The sequence below is a fragment of the Kryptolebias marmoratus genome, linkage group LG14 (genome assembly GCF_001649575.2).
Source record: "Kryptolebias marmoratus isolate JLee-2015 linkage group LG14, ASM164957v2, whole genome shotgun sequence".
NCBI classification, from domain to species: Eukaryota; Metazoa; Chordata; class Actinopteri; order Cyprinodontiformes; family Rivulidae; genus Kryptolebias; species Kryptolebias marmoratus.
In genome coordinates, this window is record NC_051443.1 from 127,589 (window position 1) to 141,092 (window position 13,504).

At 39.5% G+C, this 13,504-nt stretch overlaps 1 protein-coding gene across 2 annotated transcripts in view; it reads right to left on the reverse strand.

Moving 5' to 3' along the window:
* Positions 1–46: 46 nt before the first annotated feature.
* LOC108250958 (kinesin-like protein KIF2A) overlaps positions 47–13,504 on the reverse strand; it is a 43,511-nt gene continuing 30,053 nt past the window's right edge. Inside the window, exons 14-20 of one of the 2 annotated variants that reach the window (XM_017441075.3) lie at positions 13,070–13,274; positions 10,535–10,645; positions 10,056–10,123; positions 4,118–4,207; positions 3,016–3,142; positions 1,168–1,269; positions 47–779 (exon numbers count right to left, since the gene is read on the reverse strand). In XM_017441075.3, coding sequence (XP_017296564.3) covers positions 603–779; positions 1,168–1,269; positions 3,016–3,142; positions 4,118–4,207; positions 10,056–10,123; positions 10,535–10,645; positions 13,070–13,274 — 880 coding nt within the window. In that variant the 3' untranslated portion in view covers positions 47–602. Of the gene's footprint in view, positions 780–803; positions 1,270–3,015; positions 3,143–4,117; positions 4,208–10,055; positions 10,124–10,534; positions 10,646–13,069; positions 13,275–13,504 lie in introns of those variants that run through there. The other variant, XM_037979627.1, reaches the window with a different exon arrangement.

Sequence of the window (13,504 nt, forward strand, 5' to 3'; positions counted from 1 at the left end):
TCTCTCTCTTTAAGGGCTTCAGAAGGGTTAAGCAAAAATTTCAATGAAAATTTTAATCTTATCAAAGTAAGAAATGGCAAATGACAAGATGTAGTTAAAAATAATATAAAGAAAATGTTGTTTAAAGAAAAACCACACCAGTCAGTTTATCAGAATAAAAGCAGCTCCTTTAAAAAAAAGAAGGAAACTTTTCAACACAATGGCTCTTTCACAATCACCTATCAGCTGTTAAATACAGAATGTCTGATGAATTAAATACTTATTTTATTTACATAACTGTTCTCCATGAACGTTTCCTCCTGTACCCTGCAGAGATATGTACAGGATTTCAGACACTGCTGATGGAGAGGCTTCATAGATTTAAACCCTCAGTTTCTGCTTATTCACTGTTGAATGAAGGTTTTGTCTAAAATAATAAAGCCAGGGGGAGTTAGAATTCCTAACTAAACTAATAATAATTTTCTGTCACACATTTCCTTCTTTGTCCTCACGCAGATTTGTAATTTGTCATTTCTAAGCATTTTTGTTGGTTCTATCTAAATACTAATTTATTTTATATTTACAAAGACCAATTTGGGATTAAGATGAATGAAAGAAACATGTTACAATGAGCCTGAGCAGACAGTGAAGGATTGACCGTTACCTCTCAGCTCAATGAGAATGTCTATCTTCTGATCCAGGATCTGCTCCAGCTGAGTTGCATATGATTCAACATCATAGTCCACTTCCTCGGTCATTTCTAAAAGCACCTTCTCGTCTTCCAGCCAGCGGATTGACTCCTGGAAACAACGCTTTCTGAGATATTTCAACTTTTTATTCACCCCAAAGTCAAGACTGAGTAATTACCTCCGCCAAGGAGCTTATGTTTCTGATAGTGCTGGTGAGTTTGTCTGTTATTTAAAAACTAACAAATCTTCAGGAAGTGTTGGGGTTGTCACAAAAAACAACTGATTAAATCTGGTGGTGATCTGAATCATGATCCAGATCCGACAATATTTTAATGACCCTATGACCTTGGTGGAGGTTTGCACTTCTATATGTGATCAAAGTGACACTTCCCTGATTTCCCCTTTTATGTTGTCTGTATGTAAGTTCCTCATTCTGATAGACAGATGTTTTAGTTATTTGGATTGTTAGTCCATGCTTGAAATGTCTGGACTGCTGTACCTGAAACACCACCCTGTGGTCCTCCAGCACTTGCTCCTCCATCTCCACCAGCTGAGAAATGACTTCATGGAAGGTAAAAAGCTGCGGAGAAAGTTCCTCCTCCTAAAAGAAACACAAAAATATAGCTATTTCTTTGTTCCAACAGAAGCTTTTTAGTGAGACTGTTTGCATAAATATCTACAGCAGAGATTCAGGGTACAGCTAACAAAGATACCTAATAGTGACTACACTATATGCCAATATTGGCTCTTTGTAGAAAAAAGTATTAAAGTAAGATTAATGGTGAAAAGAAAAGCCCTGAATGTGCCGGTGAACCTGGGTTAAAACACACATCAGAAATGTGGTGTACTCCCCAAAAATGTTGCTGTTGTGACAGGAAGCATCGTTGCTAAGTTAGTAAAGAAGTTTAAAATATGTACTTAGACTGATTTAATACAGCCCATCACGAAGACCTTAACAGTTGTGTAGTGCTTTACGTTATTTTTATTATGTATTTAATTTATTTTAACATTGACTGGCTGCTCTCATCAGAAACGAGTCAGTCACAGAACTCGCCATTGTCATTTCTTTTCCTTTTTCCGTTAAAAAAACGCTGTTAAACTGTCGGTTCTTCTCTCGACTCCTCGTGAGAAAAGTTTTTGATGTCTGCCTCTCGCTTAACTCCTGAAATGTACCGCCACATCGCTAAAGATACTGCTCGAATGTTCTCCTTCTTCTAATGGCATTCAGAGCAAACTAGCAGCATTTCTGGCGCATTGCTGCCCCCTACAGGTCAGGAGTACAAATTAAACACTTTTTTTTTCTGTTCAAATTGCAAACCTGCCACGGGGGCTGGTGCGTTGTTCTAATTTACACGCCACTTCAAACATTTACCCACATTTGGCCAGTGGGGGGGGCTAATGGTTAAAACTACTTGTGGCCATAGAGGTAACTGTTGCTGATGCTCAAACTTAAATAAAGGTCTAGCATTCCTTTAAAGAATGCATATCACCCAACGCCTTTCATGCCACAATCTGAGACTAAGATCATCTTATGATGAGCCATGAGTTATACCCGTTTTAGTAAAATGATTACATGATCTACTCTCAGCTCCAACCACAGCAGCTTTAGCAGAATGTCTGTAAAACTGACTGAATTATAGACAATTTTTGTGTCAGCTAAAGTTTATTAGCTGTGACAGCCATCTTGAATTGGAGTTACTTGTAAAGTTGATAGACTGATTAAAAAAATCAGCATCAGACATGCCTGTACATACTTAATCAATTATCAAGTAGGAAAATAAAATTGAAGGTTTTTGGGGTTTTTTTAAAGAGAAAATGCTCTTTTATATATTAGTGTACAAGTTATTCTAAAGGTTGTTAAATTTACAGTTATTTAGGTTAAGCAAATATTGTTGTGTTTTGTGAAATAAAAAATATGTAATGGCCAAAAATAAAAATTTGGGTTGTCCATCGGCCATCGCTGCCCTAATTTTAAAAGATTAGCACTAGCTGTAGCAAAACTCAAATCGGTCCACCTCTACAAGAAATCTCTGTGATAGTCACTGTTGGTTCTGCAGCCACAATTCATCACATCTGAACAGGAAGATGTTACCTGATTGGGCAACAAGGAATAAGTTTGAGGTCAAATGCATTTTAAAAAAACCGGTACGTGGATCGCTGATCAAAGGGAGGGAGGTAAACAGATGAATATTTTCACAGCAGATATTTCTGAATACTTGGAGTATAAACCAGCACCTGTAGGTCTGAGGTGGTACTTGAAGCACTTCCTTATTGGCCTCATATTTCAGATCATTTACATACAGTCTCTACTTTATTTCTCTTGTAGACTGTAGTGAATTCTACTTACATTCTGTTCACAGAGGAGTTTCAGGTCGTCTCTCTGTGGAGAGCTCCCAACTCCCCACTGAGCCTCCAGGACCTCCAGCTGGGTGATGTGTCCACTATCAATGGAGTCCACTGTAAGGTCCTTCCCCCTGATAACACAACACTGCTGCTCAGAAAACAGCTGCAGGTCGGCTTTTATACTGCCGAGGTGAATAACAACATTCAGGATAAAAATACAGATGTGTTGTTGCTAACACGCCAGAGGTGGAAACAATGATTATCACACCGATGGACTTCATGCAGGTTTTATCAGAACAAGCCTGGAAAAACAGGGAATAAATTATGAAGATCAAAAGAAACTTTAAAGTCATCCAGATTCAGTTTGGAATTATAAGATATAATGAAATGTTTTATGTAATTTAGGGATCAAGCTGCTACACAACAAAACTGCAAAAGTGAAGTTAATGGTGTGTTCACGGTACTGAATAAACATTTCACAAAGTGAATTACTGTGTTTTTAGACATTTTAGACTGTGATAGATCTCCCTGCTATTAGAGACTGAAACAATAAATTAGTTCATTGGTGGTTTAAAAAAAACAAAATAAAAAGATGCAGCATTATAAAAAGATTATACCTAAATTATTCAAGATCATGAAGAGAACAGGAATGAAACTAAAAAAATAGTACAAAACCAGGCAGGCACAGATCAGGCACATTTAAGACAGTGGTACTGGTCACTGAACCCCACATTTACTTAAAAAGTAACAGCAATAAAAGCTGACAGATAGTAGAATTGGCATTAATTGACATTTTAGCAACATATGAGTTGCATCAAAAGCTCTGATTTTCACATTGTATCTTTTCGTACTAATTATAATATTTTTTCAAACCACCTTCAGTAAAGAATCTAAAATTCCTCCATCTATTCATAATATTGAGCCTACAGAGCAGACATGAATGAGGCATCAAACTCTCTCTCAGCTCCTGTGAAGGGATGCACAACTCATTCATAAATACAAAAGGAGTATCAGTTTAATGAAATGTTTAACTCAGTGCCTGCCTGGTTTCACACAGAGGGATGAACAATGACAGTGCAGGGAATGAAACAGTGAAGTGATCATACTCATATGTAGGAGAGAGTTCAGAGCGACCTCCTCCACCTGCACTTTGTGAGAAGGGAATGTCTGATGGGCTTATTCCAAACTCCTTTACTCTGCAGAAACAAGAACATGTTAGAAAAGGAGACAGGAGAGACATCTGGGCTATTGTGCTTTAAGTTATTATAATGTCATTTGAGACATATGAGGATCTGAGAAAAACAGTGTAAACTTCAAACAACATTCAAAAACAAGAAAACAAGCCAAATCCAGCAGAACAGTAGCTAAAAACTAAAACCAGCAAAACAGTACCTAAAACCTAAAATTATTTCATTTATTGTTAAAAGCTTAGATTGGCAAAACCATAGCTATAAGCTAAAATTAGCATTTGTCATTCTTCATCCTAAGATGATCTTTGTTTAAAACTCTGGCATGAAAGACAGTGAGTGGTATGCATTGCTTCAAGGAATGCTAAGCCTTTAATTTTAAAAATAATCTTTGAGTTAGAAAGTAATCAGATACATTGGTCTTCTGGAAGAGCTATATTAATAAATCTTCTTTGTGTGAGGCTGTGTAAAGCTACTTTTCCTCAGGCGCTGTTATAGGCTGACAAGTTCTAAAAGTTTCCTCCGATTTAGATTCTTAATTCCAAAAAATGGGTTAAAAACAAAAACAACTGCACTTCTGTAGTTGAAGATGTTTCGCTTCTCATCCAAGGAGCTTTTTGTGGAGTGTGGAGTTCAAGCTTTTAAAGCTGAGATGATCTATAATGTAGATTCACATGCAGATTGCCCTCACTCTCCTAACAACAGAGGCTCATTAGGGTCATTGTTTGTCTGACTCACTGATGGTCACTCTGGTCACATGAATGCAGGTCCTGATTGGAGTGAAACTGACTGGGGATCAGGACTAAAGCTCCATTATAAGTTTTTGAAAGTTGGAATCTGAGTCCTCCTCTGTTTAATGTTGGTTTCCCTCTTTTGACATAAATAGGTTACTTTACCCCCCCCTCTTAAACCACCTGTCTTCTCGGTCCAAAATATGAACATTTTGGTCCTCAAAGGAGCGTCCCTTATCCGTCCCTCCAGGATTTCGCGGGCATTTTTTGTGATTGTTGCGGCTAAAATCCCTGATTTCGCGGGGCATTTTCCTAAAAGTTGCGATGAAAAGCTGTGATTTTTTTTTTACTAAAATCAATAAAAAACCATAACTTTTAATATATAAACCAAAAATCCTTCCTAGTTTTGTAAGATAATCACCAACAAACATTGACATTATCAAAAGGTGCTTTATTTGAGAACTTTGATAGCTTCTAAACTGAGCATAAACATGAGCATTTCTGGATTGTCCCTCGTCTGCAGCTCTCCTCACATGTTTTGCAGACACAAAGTGTTTGTCGATGCGTTTATGTTCCGTGATTACACTGCAGGACGTGCAAAACAGCTGCAGCTGGGGAGGAAACTGGTTTGCGACCGCAGTGAAGTTAGTTTGAAGTTGGATATTGGATATTCGCGCTCCGCAGAGTTAGCAGCGTCTAGCTCATGGCTGACCCGAAACAGGAACGCTGATGTCGGCCAGCCATTCTCTGCGCCCCCTTCTCTCACGCGCGGCGGTTCACTTAGGGACGGCTAAGTCAGCCGTGAGCTAGAAGCCGCTAACTGCGCGGAGCGCGAATGCGCTCCGCGCAGTTGGATGTTGGATGTTGGATATTCATCCAACATCCAACTTAAAACTAACTTCACTGCGGTCCTTTGCTGAAATCTTTGTGGGCAAATGTGAAGCATTAGCGCACATTTTGGCTCCTGCATGCTCCCGGCATTCTGATGTTAACAGGAAGTGACGTCACATCTCTTCTTCGTGAGTTATTTGGGGTTATTTTGGTTAAAGTTGCGGGAAAGTTGCAGTGTTTTGGGCAAAGTTGCGATTTCGCGGGGTTTGCTTGATTTTGCGTTAATAGTTGCGATCGCAACATCGCGACATCCTGGAGGGTCTGCCTTATCCTTGAGGTGTAGGTGGACAGCTGAGTCTTGTCCAGAAGAGGTGGCTCTCCTGTGTTGAGCCATGCGTCTGTGGAGAGGCTGAGAACATTCTTCGCTGCACTGAACTGCATAACTTCACACTGTTTTTGAATTGAGAAAGCTCCTCAAATGAGTGAAGTGAAATTTATTTATATAGCACTTTTCAGCAGCAAGTCGATCCAAAGTGCTTTACAACAGAAACAACAACAGATTTACGATGTCCTGGATGACTGAGAATCTACGCCAGTAGATTCTTAGTCAAATGAAGTCTGTAAGCAGAAATGTACAATTCACTTAAAATCCAGATGAGATACTATATTGTTTTTTTCCTTCATATTCACCATCCCTACACACACATTGATGTTTTTTCTTAATAGCAGGCTGCTCTTGTCAATTTAAGACAGTAAATTTGACTGTTGTAGTCTTGTCATACATCCACTCCTATATAATGACTGTCAGCTTTGACTCTAAACAAATTTATTGTTTTCTTTCGTGTTAATAAAACTCCAGAAGTCACAGCCTGTGTATTGTGGAAGCAAATCAGGGAGATTTTTTTTTTTAATAGAGCCCATCAAAAAAAATCTAGAAGAGAGAAACCGGGCCGGTTATCTGAGCAAATTGCATTTTAAGATTTTTTTAAATGCACTTTCAAAACAGCTAGATATGTACAACGATCACCTTTGCAAGCTGAATATGATCTTATCACATAACAGCACTCCACTGAACTTTTACTCAATCCGAGACCTAAACTTTATAAACACGAGGAGAAAACAAGTAAATTACTGACAAATCTCTGCATCCCAGCTAATACCTCGAGTTGAAACTACACTGTGTTCCAAATTATTATGCAAAAAGTGTTTAGGAGTGACAAGGTAAGAATTTTTTGGTTTGTCAGCTAAACTTATTGATGATGATGTGTGGCAGGGCTCCTTATATCATTGAAAGCAATTGCAGACACCTGTGCTAAATAGTTTGGCAGGTGTGTCTAATTAAAGGCAAGACTACTTAAGAAGGCTGTCCCACATTATTAAGCAGCCTACATTTTCAGCCAAAATGGGAAAGAAAAAGGATGTGTCGGCTGCTGAGAAGCAACAAATTGTGGAGTGTTTAGGTCAAGGCATGACTACAATCAACATTGCCATGACACTTCATCGTGATCATCGCGCAATCAAGAAGTATGTAGCTGATTCACAGCACACACATGTGCGTGCTGATAAGGGAAAATTGCGGACTCTTTCCAACAGGCAATTACGTCGGATTAAAAGAGCAGACAAGTTTTTTGAAACTGCTGGTGCCTCCAACGTCCCCCGCACAACAAGATGCAGGGTCCTTCAGAGGTTTGCAGCTGTGCGTAAGCCATCCTGTCGACCTCCTCTATCCACTGCACAAAAGCAGAAACGGCTCCAGTGGGCCAAACAATACATGAAGACTGACTTCAAAACTGTTTTGTTCACCAATGAGTGCCGTGCAACGCTTGATGGTCCAGCTGGATGGAGGGGAGGATGGCTGGTTGAAGGACACCCCATGCGAACAAGGCTACGGCGCCAACAAGGAGGAGTTGGAGTAATGTTTTGGGCTGGAATCATGGGGAGAGAAATTGTCAGCCCCTTTAGGATCCCTGAAGGGGTAAAGATGGCCTCCATAATGTATGTGGAGTTTCTCAAACAGCACTTCCTGCCATGGTTCAAGAAGAAAAACCGTGCATTCCACAGCAAGATCATTTTCATGCTCCCCTGACCTCAACCCCATTGAGAACCTCTGGAGCATCATCAAAAGGAGTGTCTATGAAGGCGGGAGGCAGTTCACATCTAAGCAACAGCTCTTGGAGGGTATTCTGTCATCATGCAAAACCATTGAAGCAGATACCATCTAAAACCTGACAAATTCAATGGACGAGAGAGTTCAGAAGCTCCTTTCGAACAAGGGGTCCTATGTGCAAATGTAACATGACCTAGAATTAAGTTTTGACTTAAATTGTTTGATTTCAGTTTGTAATAACCTGCTAATGCTTATAATTTCACAAATGACCGTTTTTTTTTTTTTGTTCTTTATAAAAATGAAAAGGTTGAAAACTCTGCTGAGCATAATAATTTGGAACATGCATTTTGAGTGTTTTATTTTTTTAAAATATACTGTTATCATTGGCAGTTTGTTCAATAACCTTTCAATTGTACTCTAATAGCTGATGACTGGAAAATTACAATGACTGCATTTCATATAAGTAATTTTGGAAAAGCTGAGAAAATATTATTTGCATAATAATTTGGAACACAGTGTAGTGCAGGAGTAACATCTGACCTGTTGGAAATGAATCAAACTGTTTGTAGACTTTTATAAGCAGCTGTACTCTGATATCTGATTGCTCTCATGTTTCTGAGAACCTGATCTCCTGCTCAGGATCAGAATCTGCCCAAGATATTGGACCACCCCATCAAGGCAATGGAACAAATATCTTCCCAAGATTCTTCTATCTATTTCAGTGTAATTCTCCCTTTAGCCTTTGCGCAATCAATAGTCTGATTCTGGATTTTATTTAGAGCAACAAACAACCCGAGCTGCATCATCAAGTTGTACAGAGGCACAAAGCTCCGGCTTAGAGCAACTAGTATAAAAAATCTGAATTATTGGGTTCAGTATGAGAAGAATGAATTTATCCCAATCATGGACAGTTGAAAAAGCAAATTCTGCTCCTCCAGTAGCATTGAAAAGCTTCCTATACTGACCTCTCATTATGTCTGCAGCTCCTGGCTGCCTAGCCACTCTGATTTTAAAGTGTTCCTGCAACCTCTCCCCTCACTGAGAGGAGACATTTTTCAGGAGATATAAATATTTGAACCTTTCAAATCTCTTCACTGTATTAACAATAGTTTTAAGAAAAAATCTTTTGCTACAACGTCAGCTGACCAATATCTTTCTAGTCTCATTCATCATGAATCTGTTCAAATCTTAGAATGTTGCTTCATTTTTACATGGCTTCTAATTTCTTAATAAAGTTGTGTGAGACCTTTGAACTCAAAAGAAGCCAAGATTAAAAAGATGATCAAGAGTCAACCCTTTTTAAAAAAATGATTTCTAATAAAAACATTTTAGCAGAAAACAAAATCGATCATTTGGATCTAATTTCAGACAGACTCTGTAGCTTTACTCTGAAAATCTGTCTGCCATGGAAACTCAGAACGTCAGAGTAAAACTTCTGTGTGTTTTTATCATTTCATTTTCATCATAGAGAAAAGTTTCTTACTTTGATGAACACAGAAGAATTAACCCTCTCAAGGCAGCGAATTGCTGCTTACCTAATTACTCCACATTCATATTTTATGAGCTTTATTTTACTCAGATGTTAATTTCCCCAAATATCAGATTTTTCCTGTTACTAAAACTTAATTTGAGCCTGAGAGGGTTAAACAGCTTGTGTGGAAAGCAGATGGGGGCTCAGACAGCTGGACATCTCATGGGTCAAAGATGATCCCTGCTGATTTCAACGTTCATGGGGTCAAAGGTCAACCTCACAGGTAAGTCCTTTGTTAAAAACTTGTTGCTTCTCCTACATATGACCCTCGTGTTTCCTCTGCCAAGGAAATGATGTTTTTGGTTGTGTCCATTGGTTTGTCTGTCTGTTAGCAAGTCAGTAAAAGCTAATGAACACATTTGAACAAAACTTTCAGGAAATGTTGGGGTTGTCACAGAAAATAACTGACCGAGATTAAGATCCAGATCACATTATTTTTTAATCCCGCTGTGGCCTTGGTGGAGGCTTGCACTCTGAGTGCAGTTACCTAATAAATTCAGATTTTCATACAGACGTAATCTGTCGATGAAACCGGCCAATAGGTTTTGTAGATGAGTAAAATAAACTTTTGTACAGCCATTGATATAGACTAAAAGGACATGCCCTTGGTTTATAGGACAGAAATTCTTGGAATAAACAATAAAATCTTGTTTTTACCTGTTGGCATATCTCAGAGTATTGAGTGTGTTTTCACAAGATGCCATTCCAGGAGAGATGGTCGCAATCTGTGAATGGAAAGATCACAAAATCTTAAACTTTTACATCTATTCATTTCTGTTCTGCTTTAGCAGCTTCAATGTTAAAAGCTTCCTTTGCCCACTTTTCTGTGCAGCGTTGCAGGGAGGTGGTGACATGAGAGATGGGGTACACCATGAACAGGTTACCAGTCCCTCAAAGGGACAGAGATCAACTGAACATTCATGGTCTCACTCCTATTTAAAATGACCAGTTTTTGGTCTGTGGATAGGAACTAGAGGACTTGGAGAAAAGCCATGGGTGCACAAAGAGAACATGTAAACTTCACACAGAAAGGCTGCAGCAGAGTTTTGAACCTACAACATTTTTATTATAATCTAACAGCTCTAAACACTAGCCAACAATGCTGCTGTATAAAAAACTTTTTGTTCTTTTCTTACCATACATGTTCTGGAGTTTTCTCCTATGAAAGAGTCCCTCAGTACTTGAGTTAACTTGCTGGCTCTGAACGGAGTGTGAGGTTTGTTTCTGCCAAGGGCTCGGATGCATTCCTGCAGGGACAGAACACAATGTTTGGTTGATTATTTATGCTTCTACGTTTACATAGAAAAAATGTCAATATTGAATTTAACTGCACAAGATTTGTCATTTATTAACCAAAAACATTAAGACATGGTGCTATTTGTATTGACAGCAGCAGATTTTCAGCTGCTTCAAACACATGTATCTGAGTCAAAGTGGAACAAAACAGTAGCTAAGTCTAGACAGATTTCATAAAGTTAACTAGATAAATACAAATTCTAAAACTCATAGCCCACTATTCCTCATTGAACAGAATCTTTGGATATATAAGTGGTTAAAATAGCACCAAGCACATGTTAGTAGTTTGATTGCTAAACGTGAATGTAGCAAACTATAAAGAAGAAAACCACGTGAATGATGACTCAGTATTCACACAATGTTATGGTCTTTAAATCTAACACCTCTGTCCTGCTGCCATGTTCCTTTAAGGGGGAAGAGGCTTTTCCTTGCCACCTATCCAAACAAGCAGTACTTGTTCACTGTTTTTCTAATTGTCCTGTCATGACCTTTAACCTTTAGCCTGCTAACTGAGGCCTGTAGAGACTGAGATGGAGCTCCTGGTTTTCCTTTAGTCACTTATCTTAGTTTCACTTTGAAGTGATTGTGCTGAGACATTTACTCCTAGGAAGACTGGCACCTGTCCTAAACATTTCCACTTGTGAATAATCTTTCTCTCTGTGGAATGATGGACTCCAAAGTAAGGTTGTATGATATTAGAAAAACTTAGGATGTGCAGTTAACTGTTTATTATGGCAGCAAAGGTCAGAGGAAAGGTTTACAAGTCAGTGTTGAGACCAGCTATGTTGTACGGTTTGGAGACATTGTGTTACCACACTCCTGTATGCTCCAAAGCAGCAAATGGACAGAACTCGTATATTATAGAGGTGGTCACTGTTAATTTTAGCTTAAGCATCTATTTTGTTACTTTTAGCTACTGTTTTGTTGTTTTTATCTTTTAGCATCTGTTTTTGTAATCTTTACTAGTGTTACTGTATAACACTGCTTGTGTTCTGCCTATTTTACTCTCTTTTGCTAGTTTTAGCCTGTGTTCTGGTTGTTTTATCTTAAAAATGAGGTCATTTAGCATTTACACTGCCTTTCAGCAGAAAATGCAGTTCCTCTAGTTTTTTTTCCCCTTCTTCTTTCAGTGCTGCTATAAGCGGCTGCCTGCCAGAGTTTCTCTGTCTTGTCCTGTTATTGTTCATTTTTTTTTGTTCTTTTAGCTTTTTAAAATCTTCGCTTACACAGTATAGTGTGTTTTTTTTTTTTTGTGGGAATCACAGCTATGCAATTTTTTTACACTTTTATCCTGGTTTTAATCGTGTTTTGGAGTAGTTTTCTCCTGCCAGTCCCCCGGCCTGGCAGAGGTGTGCTGGGGCTCCATTGTTCGGCAAACAATTTGGACTGCATCACTGGTGACCAGGAAGCTGAATTGTGGAGTGGTGTGGACAGAACCACCTGCAACTTAACATAGGAAAAACTAAAGAGCTGCAGGTGAATTACAGGAATAAGAGTCTGCCCCCCCAACCCTATCAACATCAAGGGTATTAAGGTGGACATTGTGGACTGCTACAAGTACCTGGGGGTCCGCTTAGACAAGAAACTGGACTGGACAGTTAACATCAATGCCCTCTATAAGAAAAGGGCAGAGTTGCCTTTTTCTTCTGAGGAGACTTGGGTGTTTTGACCTGTGCCGGACCATGCTCCAGATGTTTTACCACTCAGTGGTCTCCTGCGTTATCATCTATGCTGCGGTGTGCTGGTGCAGCAGGGTGGAGACAGCTGATGCCAACAGGCTCGATAAGCTGATCAGGAGAGCTGGCTCTGTTCTGGGAGAGGAGCTGCAGTCTCTGGCAGAGGTGTCTGAGCAGAGGATGCTGAGGAAACTGCTCCACATCCTGAACAACAAGTCCCAGCCCTGCATGCCACACTGGACTCCTCCTGCAGCACCTTCAGTCGATGACTGAGACCACTGAGGTGCTCCACAGAACGCCACAGGAAGTCCTTCATCCCTGTGGCTATCAAACTTTTCAACTTCTCCCCTTTCAACACATGGGGCAATAAAAATTAATCCTGCACTACAATAAACACTTTAATGTTTACCGTACCTGTTTCGCACCTTAATTGTTGGTATTTTAATACTTCTTTGTTATGTTTTTTTATATTCTCTCTTATCATTGTATCCTTGTGCATTTTCCTTTGTATTGTAACCCTGCAGAATCAATAAAGTTCTTATCTTATCTTAAAGAAATAATTGAGTGGGGCAGAGGGGAACCAGTGGAGTTTAATAAAACAGTCCTCTGTGATCCCTCTCCAAGGTGGGACTCTATCAAAGTTAATTCAGTTACTAAAAATGCCAAAATGCTGGATATCTGGAGTACAGGGGCTCAGACCTTGAGTGCTAAGAGGCTCTTGTTGATCTCTGCTCCTTCCAGTCGCGTCTGTCGGTCTGCACTGGATGTATCCGCCCCTCGCTCATTCCCTGCCAGATCAATCAAGGAAAACTTTCCATGCAGCTTCCCCCGCCTGCGCAGAATGATCTGGAAGACGGCGTGACTTCGGGAAGAGTGAGCGTTTGCTGACGTCTGTCCCGAAGTCCTGAAGGACATGCAAAGAGTCATCATGATCAATCAGATTCTCCACAGTGACTTTTCTGGGCTCTCATTTATAAATGATTGTGTAGGATTCATACTAAAAGTGTACGTACACCCAAAAGGCAAAAATGGCATACCCCCCAAAAAATTCATATTTATAAAACCTTGCACACACACACCAGCATCACACCTGTACCTAAAGGTTTGTGCACAAGGTCCCACCTCAGGTTCTGC